The following is a 17,649-nucleotide window of genomic DNA, read 5'->3' on the forward strand; positions in this document are numbered from 1 at the left end:
TTTTTCATCCCTGATATTCAGTATTTTTCCTGCTTCAATCTTTGGTGTCCTGGAGTTTTTCTGTTGTTTCCGTGCTGTACTACGGATGTCTCAGTGACTTTTCGTAAGGTTGACTCTGTTCTCTTTGGATCTTGTTATTTCTTTGGCACGTTGCATAATATATTAAAATTTCTCTCTTAGGAACCTCTGGCACTTACCCTCTTAATATATCTCCGTTATATTTAGTTATGTCAGATCAGGAAAAGACCCCCTTTTCTCCTTATGTGTGGAAACATTATGGTCATAACTGGAATCCTTTCCATTCTCCTAGTCATTTATACTTTTTGAATGACAGAGCTCCAAAGAGTACTTTACAGACTTGTAGGTCTCTATCTTGCTGTCCCAGGTCCCTGAGATATAGAACACAGAAAGTCATAGCTTTCTGAGTAAATGAATGGTCATTTGGAGAAAATATTTGGGAACATAAAACTCTATTTGATATTTGCAAATTATCAAGCTCTTTATGCTGGAAGAACTATTGTCCTAGGTCTAGGTGAGGGGAGTCTTGTTGATGAAGGCCTTTCTCTCAGTTTTTACCATCTGTACCTCACCCCCAAAGAAGCATTTTTAAGATCTGGGACATATACCTACCTAAAGGCCATTTAATCTAATTCAGTTTTTGTGGTATTTGAACACAGGGTCTCTGGTTTACTTGCTTTCTTGGCTGGCACTTTACTATATCAACCAGGGCTTTCAGCCCTGCTTTTTGCTGGTTATTTTGGGTATAGAGTCTGATGGACTTTTCTGGCCAAAGTGACTTTGAATCATAATCCTCCAGATCTAAGTTTATTGAGTAACTAGGATTACAAACATGAGCCTCTGGCACCTTGCCAGTTACCCTTTCTAGATTGTCTTGTCAATTTATAATTACTTGCCTCAATAGCCCAGTCCAATTCTAGGGCTACCACAAGCCTCTTTCTTGAATCTATCACTTGAGAGTAGATCAAACTGCAATACCTTCACTTATACAGGTCTCAGAGTTAGGTGAGGGCTGCTCTATTCTCTAGGCAATTTCATATACATGAGTTGTCCTGCATCTTCTGTTTGTTAATGACAGATGGGATGGGTTCTTGATGTGCTGAATGTTAGCATGAAAACTTTAGCTTTCCCAGGAAATCTACCCGAGGAAACTCTCCACCCAGCCCCAAAACCCTTTGCCTCTCTGCTGAAGGATGTTTGTTGGACATAGGAATTGGGCTAGTGGATGCCACAGATTAAAAATTGTGGAGAGCTAGTGTCCTGGCAAAGAACTTCAACCAATAATTGATGGGCAGTACTGGATAACTCTTCCTGATTCATTGCTTCATGGTAGGTTACCTGTAAGGAGATCTCTGCATGTCTTTTTTTATGATGAAACAGATTCCTGCTTCTCCTCAAGAGATAATTGCTCATTAAAGTAACTTTTCTTGCTTCAAGTGAAGAAAAGAGAAAAGTAAACAAAAAATGTAGAAAGTCAAATACAAATAGAGATTTTAGGGATCAGTAACTTTTTAAAAAATTTGTTGCAACCTCATAAATGAAGGGGAAAGATGGAGAGAGTAGTTTCAAGAGATTTTGTAGTAGGTTATGAATCAATCCCAACTTTGCATTTATTTTATAGAGAGTTCAGTATAAATTTGTCTCTTAATAAACTGCTTGGACTCATAAACTATTTCTCAGTGAGAAACAGGCTATATCCTAGCTTCACAAACTTGAGGTTGTCCTTTATTCTATGCAAGTTGTGAGTAACTTAGAGAACAATTTAAGAATTAAAAAAAAGATGTTAAATGCCATTTGATATAGAAGACCCCCCTCCCAGTCAAGGTGTGTGTTTCCTTGTGTATACTTGTATAAAAATAACATCATCATGACAGAAGGAGAATAGAACTTCCCTTGTGTATGTTGGCAGTGAGACATACACAATATCATTCTTTTTGAGAGCACAGCCTGGAAGCTAACTTGAAGTTTCATAACACAAGAAACCTGTGATGTAGCTTAGTCCAAAATGAGTGTTTTGAACATAGTAAAGTTCATGGAATATATAGTGATGATTGTATTACTGGAAAGATGTTAACATGGGATAATTCTACTTCTGCCTGTTTCGTTTTTGAATCTTTGGGGACTGATTTGGACAACACCATGACATTGAAGATAAAAGGATTGCTGAGTGAGTTAAATAAAATGGTCTAAATCTGGAGGTGAAGGAAGAGAAGACACAAACCTGTACAGACTAGAGTTTGAGGAAGAAGTTTGGGAAGCAGATGTGTAGGTGTGTGCATGTGTGTGTGTGAGTGTGTATGAGTGTGCATGCCAGTACTGGGGCTTGAATCCATGGCCTGCTTACTCTCTCTTAGCTGTTTTGCTCAAGACTAGCAGTCTACCACTTGAGCCATACCTCCACTTCTGGCTTTTTGGTGGTCAGTTGGAGATAGAGTCTGGTTGTGAACCATGATCCTCAGATCTCAACCTTCTCAATAGCTAGGAGTACAGGTGGGGCCACCAGACATCTAGCTGGAAAGCATGTCTTTTATCTGTGACAATCACATACAGACCCAGAAAGAAATGCACTCTTAAGAGACTTTGTTATGAGTCAAATCAGTACACATTTTTTCCCTGATATTTTCCTGCTTTTGGACTGCTGTTAGCCTGATTGCAATGCTGCATTCTTTCTTAGGATGTTGAGGATAAAGAGGCAGAGAAGGAGGAAAAGAAGAGGAGAAATAGGAGGAGGAAGAAGAAGAAGAAGAGGAAGGGAATTACATTCCCCTACTGATTCTAGAAACACTTTTGCTTTTAATCTTTCTGAAATAGTGATTGCTTTTATGCTTGATGAGGGAGTCATAGATTTATTGGCAAGATCTTCTTTTCTTTGTTTCACTGACACATTAGATTTCATGACAGTATAAATGGAAGAATATGTTATGTATCTCACTTTAACTTTTAAAGTCCATGTGGCAATGTTTCCGTCACAACATTAACATTTTCACTAGTCCCAAATAAATTTCCTTCCATAGGAAACTCAATGGATGCCAGTGAATACAATTCATATTAATCAGATATTTTTCACTGTGCATTTGGGAGGAAGGGAGAAATCATGGAAAGGAAATATTTGACATTCACTTACAAATTAAGTTAGTAAATAAGCAGACAAATGGCAGTCTAGATCTATGTGGAAAACAAATTGAACTATTTCTGTAAAAACCCACAGCTGTTTACTAGCCACAGGGAGAGTTTTCCTTAGTTAAGGTTTTGGTATGGACAAGCAGAAATGAGATTGAGGCAAATTATCAAGAAAGAGACCTCGATTTTAACATAACTGTCTACTCAATTAAAAATAGATAAACAATTTAAATAGACATTTTTCCAAAGAAGATCTAAACATATTTAAGACCTATTACATCATTAATTGCTAGGGTATAAATTAACAATGCAGTAAGATGCTATTTTACACCAACTAGGATATCAATAATTAAAGAGACAGAAAACAATAAAGGTGAGCAAAGATGTGAGGAAATTGGAAGTTCCATACGTTTTTGGCACATCCACTTTAGAAGACAATTTGATAGCTCCTTAAAAATGTAAGCATAGAATTACCAATATGTCCCAAGAATTGCATTGCCAGGCATACACTCAAGAGAACTGAAAACATAAAAAAAGTATGCAATAAATATTCTCAGAACTATTCTTCATAGCAACTGAGAGGTAGGAGAAACTCTTGTCTAAGTGTGAATGGAAAATTGTGCACCCAATGGAATATTATTCTACCATTAGAAAAGACTGACATATTGATACATTAAACAACACATACAGATTTTTAAGTTTATGTTAAGTGAAAGAATCCAGGCACTAAAAGCCATATAACTCTTGAATAGGATTCCAGGAAATATTCAGAACAGGTAAATTCACAAAGGTAAATTCACTGAAGTGTGTATTTCAAAATGATGAACTTCATATGTAAATTATAGCTCAATAAAGCTACTGCTAGAAAAATAAATATCCAGAGGTTACAAAGAAATGACTGTCCATAAATGCCAGGTATAAGGATGGATCCTAAGTTTTCTCTTGAGGGACAAAGGACTGGTTGGTCCTCTTGGATTCCAAGGCAAGTCTCACTTTCTCTACCATGTCTCAGAATTTGGAAATTGATAACTATTTTTGTCATGCATAAGCTATGTTGTGTTTTGAAATTGGTGCCTTAACTCAGAGATGTAACTGAATTTATCCTGGATGTATTCACCGATGGAAAAAAAAATAGAAGGGCTGGAGTGGGATATATGGCCCATACAGACTCAATTCTGTGTGACTGCCCTTTCTACCATGGAGGACCCTAAACAATGCTGGAGCTTTGCATCAATGCCCCTATTTACATAACCATTGCTTGTTTTTCCTGTACCTTTGCACCAATAGCTTGATGGGCAATGCATTATGTAATATTACTAAATTATTACACTATGGTGAGGATGGGATTCATGTACAAGTGGGACATAGTTCGATGTCAAGAAATAACAACTGGTTTGTGTTAAGAAATTTTTATTGTTTCCTTTGGATTTGTGATGAAAGCACATAAAATTACAAGTGGAAGAAACATCATGCCACAAAATTGCATAGAATTATTACAAAAATGTGAATAATGCATTTTAAATAATTTGAGATAGAAGAACCAGAATATGTACACTTGAAGAGCTTCAAATACTTTCTCCTATCTTTTTTCTTCTTAAAAGGCAAAAGTCACAATTTCCAATCCATCACAAACAATATTGATACAGTGCACAAGCGCAACATTAAATTCAAAGGAATGCAAGCAATGGCCCTTTCTTTCAGAATTACTTAATGACTGCTTATCTATTATAGGAGTAGCAAGGAATGTATGGTGGTTCTCAAATGTTTCAGTGAAATGCTGGAACCCAAAACACACGGCATGTCAATAGAACTTGGGAAACAGATTTACATGGTTGAAACCATGCTGTTCTCAGTAGTGTACAGGTGTCAGAGACGCAGTCTAATTTAATACACAATTCTACTCTCTATTAGAAGAAAATCCACAGTACAGAATTTTACACATTCAACAAAGAACAAGGCAAACACATAAAGGCACAAAACTGCACATCATATAGACCCCCCCTTTTCTTTATCTTTGTCTTTTTTCAAGTAATATTAATATTATTAAATGATAGTATCACTCTAGTAGCTTCAATAATGCAAGATACACAGTGTTACATACTACCTCACAACTGCAAAAAGTGTCATTGTACAGATATAAAAATGTGATTACAGTAAATGGGCCAGATACAAACATGTCAGAAAATGACTAGAACTACTAAGATAATGAAACCCAAATACCAAGACAGTTAGAACCTCAGTCTATGTCTGGACTAAGATGTGATACAATATTCTGTAATAATTACCATGGTGTTTGGTTCTGAATACCATTTTTCCTTCATTTTCCCGCAGTTTTAGACAGTCTGTTTATAAAAATGTAGCCTTTGATTTTGACCACTCTTTCTTCTTTATGATATATGCCATCCTTTCAAAGTGCAAAAAGTACAAGGATGCATAAAAGATTTCTCTTTCTGTGGACGTTTAGTTTTATTAAGTTTCTGATTAACATTCTAAATCCTTCAGATCAAAACATAATCATATCCAAAGAGGAAGTGATTTCCCCTTGTGTCTCACTATATATGTGGTTTCCTTTTTTTGAATCAAACACTTCTCCCTAATGTTAGAAGTAAGCCTCCATTTTGATGAAAACTTAATTGTGATTCCTAGTTATTGCTTAACATTAAATAAAATGATTTCCATATAACTATTAAATTCTTGAAACACAACTTTCAGGACATAACTTTTACATTTGCAGTATTAAAATTCTTGCTAGGCTACAATCAGGTTTATTTTAAAGGAAAATAAAACTGCGCATCTAGCATCTGGGTTTTAGCATCAATTTTTTGTATGATTCTATAAATTACTGTTATATATTCTTTCTTAAGACATTTTAATAATTATTTTGATCAGTTTTATCATGACATAATTTACTTCTCTTATACCACTTAAAATAGGAACTTAAAAAGACATGGTTAAGTGCATTATATGTACAGACTACATACATAATCAAAGTTCTTAAATCTTAGAATACAATTGAAATTGGTTAGACTTAAAACTATGGAAGATAGTGATAAATTTCCAAATAACTGTCCTATACATTTTGTCTATTCTCAGCATTGCAACAAGCTTAAAATCGAATATTTTAAAATCATTTTTATTTCATAAAATATCTACCAGATTCATATTCTAAATCTTAAGTCTACTTTAAATTGCATACAGAGATTCATCAATGTTCTCTTACAATTTTCATATCACTTAACATTGATGTGATGTAGTTACTTGTTCCTTTTCTTCTCTATCAGTTTGTCCCTGGATTTGGTTTCAAGTGGAAAAGATTTGGGGTCATTGCCAATGAATAAACACACATCCACATTTGTGCACACACTTGTGTGTGTACTTACATAGCTAAGTGCATATCTATATACATGGAGAAAACAGCATTTGTACATGGGTCTTTGTGTTTAGATAATGATTTAATTTTTCTATATAAAAAATAAATGAACCATAAAAATGTCTGACAGCAAAAAATAACCATCAGGACCTGTTCATTCTGACTGAATTTCTGCTTAATATATATCAGAATTAAAAAAAATTCAGCAGAATGGATCATTTGTAACCATTTGATCATTTCTGGCTAACAATCAATGCATACCTAGACTTTGAATGCAAGTAGTCAATTCAGATTGTACCTGAAAGCATGCAGCCAACTTGCTCATGCAACCAGACATACAATCCATATTGCTAAGTCTTGGGATGGCTTCCCGGAGGCAAGGACATAATCAAGTTATTCTTTTCTTTATTTAAAAAAGGAAACCAGCTTACTGGGTCACTATGGGAGCTGACAAAGCCATATCAACAACAAATACACAGATGCTTCTAGAATCGATAAATAAATTAGCAAAATGCAAGCCACCAGTGCTTGCAAAGTAAAAGATGAAATATTCATAGTCACTGAAAAATACAGAGTGGAGGGGCTGTTAGAAAAACAAAAGAAAAGCTTAAAGTTGGATGATCGATAGTGTTAAATAGTGCTATGCATTTCTCAACCTATTTCTATTACTTTGAAATACTTTACAACAGAGCTTCAAAAAAAAAAAACACAAAAAACAAAACATGAGTTCAAAATTTCTTGAGAGAGAAGAGACACTGTCCTTCATTAAGTGTTCTGTGGAGCCTGGGAGTTGCCTGCTTTGAATTTATTATTGGAAAGAAAGAAAACAAAACAAAACAAAAATCCCACATACGTGCATTCTTCACTGCAGTAGTTGCCACATGGCGCAGGGAGCCAGGATAGCTTTCCCTTGATGAGGATTTCGGGCTAAGGGATGCTTCTCAGGAAGAGGATCCTAGGCAGTGATCTTTCTAGTAAGAGAGAGTCTAATGGAGCTTGAGTGGCCATGCATATCCTGAAGGCCTGGGCGGGAACAATCACAGAGGAGTATCAAACTCTCTTCCTGGGTTTTCTCCTTCCACCTCCTCATTGGAAGGAGGCTTGTGGTTGGCTTTTCCAGGGTCCGAAGCCAAGGAGGCAGGGGCGGAGCCGTGATTGCTATCTTCACTGATTTTTCCTTTCATAGCTTCCTGTACAAACTCCAAAATCTCCAGGGGCAGTCTTTTGAACTTGTCTTGGTATTCTTGCTCCAAGTCTGTCTGCAGCTAGGAGACATCAAGAAAGAAGAACAATTTGAGATTGTTTAGATTTCCATGGCGGTCATGTGAAACTCTTTGAAAGAGATATATGAAGGGTAGAGAGAGGAAAACATTATATAAAACAGCATTCATTGGTCCTGCACCTATAGAGAAAAACAGTTTAGTCAGACATTCCGTATTGTTTTTTCATAGCTGAAAGTCAAGTTTAGGTTACATGTGGCATAAGAGAGGCAACAATTTGAATACAGCTGTGAACACTCCCACATATATACATTTGGAAAGAAAAGTTGATAGAGGTGGTACACAACTCTTTAAAGTTCTTGTATTTGGGGGGTGGAAACTACTGCTTACTGAACAGGTCAAAGTTAACCACGAATCCAGCTGGGGAGAGCTGAGGAGCTGGCTGGGATGGACAGAGTGGTAGAATGGGGTAAATGAATTATGGTTCAAGCCAGAGACACAGATGTCAACATTGAACTTTTTGTTGCCCTTTCTCTCATCCTCCCCTATCCTTCTCCTTCCCTTTCCCCTTTTCTGTTCATCACATTTCTATTTTTCAGTGCTGAGAACTAGCCATAGGATCTTATTATGCTAAACACATACTCTACAAATAAACTACACTTCAAGCCCCATGGATGTATGCAAAGAGAAGCTTGAAGCATTTTTTATGGTTGAACATGCTCACATAACCATTTTAATTTTTATTTTGGCTTTTCTTTTTAAAAAAAAAATCACTTCCTTCTTCTTCTTCTTTTTTTTTTCATTGCAATTTTATTGGCCTGTAAGATACCTTTAAATTGTCTTTAAATTTCTCTATTTTATATACTTGGGAGAATTTCAGGCTTTTTAATGTCAGGGCAGTCTTCCTCCACATGCAGACTTATACGGCAACTCTAGTAATAAAATCACTGTCAAAGCTGGGATTCTGGGACAATGGTGGGGTGAAGAAGGGGGCAGCAAAGAGGACTGCCTGCTGGAGAATTCTGCTACTGGAGCTCCAAGGAAAATTCAGATTTTATTTATTTATTGATTGATTGATTGATTGGCCAGTCTTGGGGCTTGGACTCAGGGCCTGAGCACTGTCCCTGGTTTCTTTTGCTCAAGGCTAGCACTCTGCCACTTGAGCCACAGCGTCACTTCTGGCCGTTTTCTGTATATGTGGTGCTAAGGAATTGAACCCAGGGCTTCATGTATAAGAGGCCAGCACTCTTGTCACTAGGCCATATCCCCAGCCCAAAAATTCAGAATTTTAAATAAATTCCCTCTGCTTATGTGAATGGCAAGCAGCAAATGTAAGGATTACCTGCTTTTCTCTTGCCTTCCATGAGCTTTGAGGCAACTGTTCTTAAGATATGTCCTTAAAATCTGTAAGTAATTTCTCTTGCTAATTCTCAACTTTTCTTTTTTTCTTTTTTTGGTTGGTTGGTTGGTCATGGGGCTCCAGGTGACCACTCTACCACTTTGAGCCACAGCTTCACATCCGGTTTTCTATTTATTCATTGGAGATAAGAGTCTCATGGACTTTCTGCCTAGGCTGGCTTGAACCACAATTCTCAGATCTCAGCTTCCTGAGTAGCTAGGATTACAGGCATTGAGCTACCCGCTCTGGGCTTGTCAGATACATTCATAAGTTTGCCAGCTTTTGAAAAATAAGTTTATATTTTATGTTCTGTCATGTCCAAGACAAAGTGTCAACAATTCTTAACCTTTGAAGTATACACAGTTCACTGAGGACTAGATTTTCATTCTGGGTTAGGGGGTCTGGGTGGAGCTGAGACCCTGCATTTTTCCACAGTGCTGGTTGATCCCAGTGTGACTGTTTCACTTGGGCAACTTTATTTCCCTGTCTTATTGTCTAAGCTCCAGGTTCTACAGTTTGCCCTATCCTGGCCTGATGTCCTGAGCCTAACACCATCCAAGATGAAGTCAGTCTCAGAACATCTTTCTCTGGATAGGGTTAATTCCTTTCCCTCATGCTTCTATGCAAGAAAAAAATATTTTCCAAGTCTTAGTTATTTGGTCTAATTCTATCAGCCCTTAAAGTTGTGAAATTAAGAGGCATTTTGAGAAATTGGTAGTAAACTAATTGACATGACCTGATCTCAGGCACTTTATCATCTTTGTTTATGCTATTGAAGACAGAAGAATTGATTTGAGTATGAGGATTAACTAAGTCTCCTTGGAGTGTTATACTCAAGGTTTATACAACATACTGCCTCCCTAAACCTGAAAAAAATTATGAACTCTGAAAAACAACAATCCTCAAGAATCTCAGAGAATAGAATATGGATTTTCTTTGGATGACTTTGTTTTTCATCCAAGGGTATCTAACAACAATAACAGCCTAAGTATTGGCAGTTATCTATTCTCTTGAAATTTACCATTGAGTTTTACAACAAGAATGCAAATAGGCCAAGAAGGAAATGCAACAAGGGAGGGGGTACTCAGAACACTAAGATGCTGAATGCCATGAGGGTACACGGCACAGGCCATACGCCTCCACCCTCATTGTCCAACTCATGGAGCAAATCACCGATGCATCCAAGGCAATCTTCTCCTGCCAGCCCAGCCATTTAGGAGGAAGTAGGGGCTTTTATGAATGTCAACCTTTTGCATGTGTAGATGGATCTCAGACTGAGTTGTGACAGCACCAGGCCTCATTATTAATTCACCTCAATCCAATAACACACATGATTAGTTTCCTTTCCAAGGAAAGTAGGGAAAGGGATAAAAGCAAGGGATTTTGTTTTGAGGACACAATACATTACTGTCTTCACTTAGGTTGAACTTACAGACCTTAGCTATGAATATATTGTCTGCATTCTTGCAGATGGCTCCTGTTTGATTAGAAATCACAGGTGGACAAGGCCCCATTGTGTTTCATAAGTGCTGGGTGTTTTTCTTAGTAATGAAAGAAGAAAAGAAGAGGAAGGGGGAAAAAGGAAAATGCTAATCCTAAAACAACACTTTAAAATATTTTTGGAGATTTAAGTCCAATAAAGATTTAATTTTGAGAATTTAATTTTAGTAATTTTTTAACCAATTTAAAATCATTGACCCAATTGTGGCTAAATTATAACTTTATGGAAACCTTCCTTTCTTTTTTTGTCATGAGGCAGTTGTAGATTTTATTGTATTCAAAACTAGGTTACTGCTTCCTGGTTTCTATGCAGTGCTATATATGTCACTCCTTGAAAGTAAAGTCATTCACTTATTAACAAGTTAATTTTATGTTGCTGGCAGGTGTGGTGGTGCTACCCATGAGACACAGGCAGTAAGAGGGCAAGCTTGATACCAGCCTTCCCAAAGTCAGCAAGACCGTATCTCAGAAACAAAACGAAAGCAAAATAACTTGGAGGTGTGGATCAAGGGGTAGAGTGGCTTGCATTCACATCCATGAGGTCCTGGGTTCAATCCCCATTAACACATGTAAACACAACACTACACAACATACACACACAGGCACACACACAGACATACAAACACAATTGAATTGGCTATTTAATTTCTTGTTAAAGTTGTGTGATTTTCCCTCCTTTATACAGTACTTATTCTTATAAATTAAGTGCTGTTCACTGTATGTTAATATGGAAAGGATTAAGGGCAATGGATGATTCATTCCAAGAAAGGCCCCTACTTCAATACTCTGGAGAGTTACAAACTAGTTTTTATAGAAACCAAGAAAATTATGGAAATACAAAAGGCAGCCTGTGTAAAAGAAGTAGGAGCTGAATGGAAGCAGATCTGTTTAATGAAAATGCTAACAACTTAGTTTACCTGATTATTGTCAGTCTTATTTATTAAGGGAAACTGGAGATTCAAATATTAAAAAGGTCTCTGAATTATTTTTTGTTGGCATCAATTCAAATCACATTTGTCAGCCCAAAGACATTTTCAAGCATTGAGCAATAACCTGATATCATCTACAAACAGAAAAACATACATAGATTTTGATCTTGAAACATTCCTTTTGAAAATCTGGCTGATAGAAATAAAAACACCAAGACATAGTGTTGTTTGGGGCAAAACAAACAACAACTAGCAAAATCTAAATACTTGAAAACAATCTTTTACTACATATGTTGCTATCGCTCATCCATCTTTATAATGTTGGTGGAATCATTTGCAAATGTTTCAGTTATCATGACATTTCACCCTTACATATGGCAGCACAGAACTGCTAAAAATAAGGATATTTTCCTGCATAATGACCATGTATTGATCATTTCAAAGAAAGTAATGTTATTTAACATCCATTGTCACTCCAAGTACCCAAGTATTATCCTTTCTAGCTTACCTTTTTAGATCAGGGTTCTTGTGTTGAATTCAGTAGTTACTTTTTCCTCATTATTTCGCCTTCTCATTTTTAATGTTTTTTAATGACTTAGATTATTTATTAATATTAATAAATATTTTGGTCAGTCATGGGGCTTGAACCCAGGGCCTACTCACTGTCTCTAAGCTCTTTGGTTCAAGTCTAGCACTCTACCACCTTGAGCCACACCTCTACTTCTGTTTTTCTAATGGTTAATTGGAGAGAAGAGTTTCATGGATTTCCCTGCCTGGGCTGGTTTTGAACTGTGATCTTTAGATCTTTAGATCTAGCCTCTGAGTAGCTAGGATTACATGCATAAGCCACCAAGGCCTGGTTTATGACTTGAACTTTTTTTTTGAGTCTTGTCCAGTTGTTTTTTTGTGTTTGTTTTTTTTTTTTAAACAGAAATGTTGGTTATGGTATCATTTATATCCATACTTGAAAACTTGTATTTCTTAAAAGCTAGAAGTTATTATAGCTATAGATTTGACTAGATGAAGGATGAACACGTTATTAAAAATATTCCATAGTTATTCTGCTATATCTAATACTAGAACACATTGATGCATGTGTAGTACCAGGTGGTCCCATCATTGAGCATGCTACTTACATGTATTTGATCACTTATATTGATGTGGTGGATGCTGAATTTTAACTTTATCCTGACATTTTGCTTTTACAATTAGTAATTATTCTGTCAGGTCAAATTCTGGATCTGTATACTCTTTCCTTCACACTCTCATGTAGTTGATGATTCTTGGCTGTCTCATTACCGGTATGGCAAACACACACACACACACACACACACACACACACACACACATTTTACACTTTTCATAGATAGTTGGTATTTTCTATGGAGGTTTTCCTCTTCCTGTGGAGATGAGTAAAAGTTCCCCCTAAAAATGGGGAGTGTTTCATGCTTTTCCCTTCATTACAAAATTTCTGAGCTAGCCATTGGAGAAACAATCATTTAGAAAAATGATATGTTTTTTCTCTTTCTCTGAACATAACTATATGCAAATCTTTTTTTAAAAAACTTATTCCATGGATTTAAATAGGTTGTAATCATTATTCTTTCTCTTTTAAAATTTGCTAGTGCCAGGGCTTGAATTCGGGGCCATAGATACTCACTTGGCTTTTTATGCTAACAACTAGTACTCCCTCATTTCTGGCTTATAGCTGGTTAGTTGGAGATAAGAGTCTCTCAGGCTGGTTTGCTTGGGCTTGTTTTGAATCCAAATCTCCAGATCTCACCTCTTGAGTAGTTAACCCAGTGCCTAACATTCATTGTATTATTTTGTTTTCTGACAAATAAAACATTTTTCATAAGCTATTGTTTAAAAAGGTTTGTTTTGAAACAAATACACAAAATTCTAAAAATCTGTAGAATAGAGAACCTAGAAATCAATTCTCACATACTGCTTAAATGATTTTTGAAAAGAGAACCAATATCACTCAATGTCATTGTTTTTGATGTTCATAGAATATATTTCACTAAGAATGCACAATTCTATTACTGATAAAGTTATATATAATTTTACATAAGACATTTTAAGGTTTTTTTTTTTACCTTTTCTTTTCTGGGAGAATCTGGTGTATATATTAAATTTTAATACTGATATATTTTAACTCATTTAACTTGTATCTCCTGACCTTTAGCAATAAGGTATTATAATTATCTTATTCCAAATACTTTGAAATTTGTAGCTCAGGTGGGCAGGGCCCTCCAGCAACAGTGCCCACTCAGATTGGCTCATTTTGCACAAGTGGGTGGGCCGCCCCTCAACAACATTGGCCCCAGAGCAATCCACACAGGTGGGCGAACCACCTGAAAGGTGAGCTCCTCTGACCAAGATACCGAGTGGAGAAAAGAACCAAAGCAGAGAAAAGCCTCCATGCCATGCTGAATCAGCGACCAGCAAATACCCACCAGGGGCACACTAGGGTCAGCACAACACAGCAGCAGGACACTATCCCGCAGAGAAAGACACAGAACCTACCCACCCCCAAGTGCAGTGAGGGTGACCACCTCAGCAACAACTGAGAGGGTCACGCTCACCCATCGGGCAGTAAGGTTCAACAGCCAAACTCAAACCCAGAGCCAGGACACAAACAAGTCTCCCACTGACGGACCAGCGGGAACCAGCACAAAGCCAAACCAAGGAAGCAACCCACAGATCTCCCGACGCACAAATCACAAAGAAATATAACAAATTTTATCAAAGGGCAAGCCAACTCGCCAGCTCCAAAAAGCAGTACGACTGAAGAGGAGATGGAGAATAAAAAAACAACTGAGGCTATGTTAGCAGAAATGATGGAAAGCCTCAGAAACAAAATCAGAAAACAATTCCAGGAGTTTAGGGTGGAAGTCTCGAAGGACATCCAGGAAGCCAAGAAAGAAATGGAAGCAAAAATGGATACAGTGCAAACCTCCGTTAAAGAAGACCTTAACATCCTGAGAAGTGAAATGCATGAAAAAATAGATTTAAAATACAACTCTTTAAAGGAAGAAATTTCCATGATCAGAGCTGATCTGGCAACCATAAATAGCTCTCTGACATCCATAAACTCGGCACTTGAATCCACAGCACAAAGAATTGACCATATTGAAGCCAGAATCTCTCTCGGACGATGATGTGGCCAATAAGGTCCAGAAAATTACCACACTCCAAGAAACGGTTAAGCTCCAGGGCAGACTAATCCAGGAGCTAGTGGACAAAGACAAGAGATATAATCTGCGCATAATTGGAATAGAAGAAGGAGCCGAATACCAGAGCAGAGGGCTTCAACATATTTTGAATAAAGTGATTGCAGAAAACTTCCCCAATCTCACAAGGGACCTCATCCAGGTAACCGAAGCCTATAGGACACCTGGCAGACCATATCCTAGAAAAGCCACGCCCAGGCACATAATAATCAAGACTTCAGATCTCAAGAATAAATAGCAAATTTTGAATGCAGCCAAAGCGAAGAAAGAAATTTATTACACTGGGCAGAGGATCCGAATAACAGCAGACCTCTCCACACAAACCTACCACACGAGAAGAGAATGGAAGAACACCATCCAAGTCCTGCAGGCCAACAACTGCCAACCTAGAATAAAATATCCAGCGAAGCTGGAGTTCATATTTGAGGGGAAAACCAGATCTTTCCATAGCAAAGGGTATCTAAAGGAGTATGTGAATAAAAAACCAGCCCTACAGCGAATTCTAAGAGGGGAACCCCACCCAACAGAAATCGTACAAGAGACACAGACAGAAACAGAAAGAAACTACAATAGCCAGAGCCCAACAGAAAGAGCAGCTCACTAAAGACAAGAAAAAAAAAAAAAGAGGAAAAACAGCCTAACAAGAAAATGGAAGGAGAAAAAACACTCTTATCCTTGATCTCTTTGAATATAAATGGTATAAACTCTCTGATAAAGAGGAGCAGACTGGCAGAATGGATCCGCAAACAAAAAGTTGCCATCTGTTGTCTACAAGAGACCCACCTTACAGCAAGGGATAAAAACAGGCTCCGAATGAAAGGATGGAACAAGATCTTCCAAGCAAACGCACCTACCAAAATGCAGGAGTAGCCATCCTGATCTCAGACAAGCTGGACTTAACATTAAAATCAACTAAAAAAGACAAAGAAGGTCACTACATTTTAATACATGGAAAAATCCAGAATCAAGACATCACAGTGATAAATGTATACTCACTGAACAAAAGAGGCCCCACATATGTCAAGCAAATTCTCACAGAACTACAGAACAAGATAGACCCAAACACAATCATAGTGGGTGACTTTAATACCCCACTCTCTCCAAGAGACAGATCCAACACCCAGAGGATTAGCAAGGGAGCTGAGGATCTAAGTAACACCTTATCCCAAATGGATCTGACAGATCTATAAAGAATCTTCCACCCTTCAGAGACCCAATACACCTTCTTCTCAGCACCTCATGGATCATACTCCAAAATAAACCATGTCATAGCCCACACAAAGAACCTCAGCAAATACAAAAGTATTGACATCATCCCATGTATTATATCTGACCACAGTGGAATAAAGGTAACCCTCAATAACAACGGTTACCACAGAGGCTATGCACATTCTTGGAGGCTAAACCCCACACTGTTATCCAACATTTGGGCCACAGACCAAATTAAAGATGAAATTAACGAATTCATAAGCCACAATGACAATGAAAATACATCACAAAGAAACCTATGGGACACAGCTAAGGCAGAACTGAGGGGCAAGATCATCGCCCTCAGCACTCACATTAAAAAAAATGGAAATAGAGCAGGTGAATAACCTCACGATGAAACTAAAACAACTGGAGAAACAAGAAATGATCAAATCTAAAATGACTAGGAGGAGAGAGACAGCAAAGATTAAAGAAGAGATAAATCTGATTGAAAATAGGAAGACAATTCAACAAATAAATAAGATTAAAAGCTGGTTCTTTGAGAAAATAAATAAAATTGACAGACCCCTTGCAAGACTTACAAAAAAAAAAAGGAGAGAAGAGACTCATATACGTAAAATCAGGGACTCCACCGGAAAAATTACAACAAGTACACACGATATTCAATCATAAGGAACAATTTCCAGAACCTCTACTCACTAAAAACAATAATTTTACAGAAATGGATCAATTTTTAGAGAAGTATAAACTTCCCAAACTGAACCAAGAAGAAATAAATCAACTAAATAAACCAATAACTTACAGTGAGATACAGGGGGTAATCAAGAACCTCCCAACAAAGAAAAGCCCAGGCCCAGATGGATTCACCAATGAATTCTATAAAACCATTAGTGAGGAGCTAATACCAATACTCCTCAAACTCTTCCATGAAATAGAAACAGAGGGAGAAATCCCAAACACATTCTATGAAGCTAATATCATACTCATTCCCAAACCAGGCAAAGACCCAACAAAAAAAGAGAACTACAGACCAATATCACTAATGAACACAGATGCAAAGCTCCTCAATAAAATATTAGCTAACAGGATCCTGAAACTGATCAAGAAAATTATACATCATGACCAAGGCTTCATCCCACAGTCACAAGTATGGTTCAACATCCGTAAATCAATCAATGTAATTCACCACATAAACAGAACTAAAATCAAGAATCACATCATTATCTCAGTCGATGCCCAAAAAGCCTTTGACAAAATACAACATCCATACTTATTAAAAGCTCTGGAGAGAACAGGAATAGATGGAACATTCCTCAAAACAATAAAAGCCATATACAACAGACCGACTGCTAACATCATATTAAATGGAGAGAAACTAAAATCATTCCCCCTAAACTCAGCAACAAGACAAGGATGCCCACTCTCCCCACTTCTTTTCAACATAGTGCTGGAATCCCTAGCCATAGCAATAAGGCAAGAGGAGGACATCAAAGGGATCCACATTGGCAAGGAAGAAATCAAGCTATCCCTATTTGCAGACGACATGATCTTATACCTGAAGGACCCAAAAAACTCAGTCCCCAAACTCCTACACCTAATAAACCATTTTGGCAAAGTAGCAGGATATAAAATCAATCCACAAAAGTCA

At 37.2% G+C, this 17,649-nt stretch overlaps 1 protein-coding gene across 3 annotated transcripts in view; it reads right to left on the bottom strand.

Annotated features, from left to right (window-relative positions):
• Positions 1–4,528: 4,528 nt before the first annotated feature.
• The window catches only part of Plcb1 (phospholipase C beta 1), a 616,577-nt gene continuing 603,456 nt past the window's right edge, over positions 4,529–17,649 (bottom strand). For 2 of the 3 annotated variants that reach the window (XM_048348812.1, XM_048348814.1), the window contains one exon: positions 4,529–7,773. In XM_048348812.1, the coding sequence (XP_048204769.1) occupies positions 7,546–7,773 (228 nt within the window). In that variant the 3' untranslated portion in view covers positions 4,529–7,545. The remainder of the gene's footprint in view (positions 7,774–17,649) is intronic. The other variant, XM_048348813.1, reaches the window with a different exon arrangement.

This window comes from Perognathus longimembris, chromosome 6, assembly GCF_023159225.1.
Source record: "Perognathus longimembris pacificus isolate PPM17 chromosome 6, ASM2315922v1, whole genome shotgun sequence".
Classification (NCBI taxonomy): domain Eukaryota; kingdom Metazoa; phylum Chordata; class Mammalia; order Rodentia; family Heteromyidae; genus Perognathus; species Perognathus longimembris.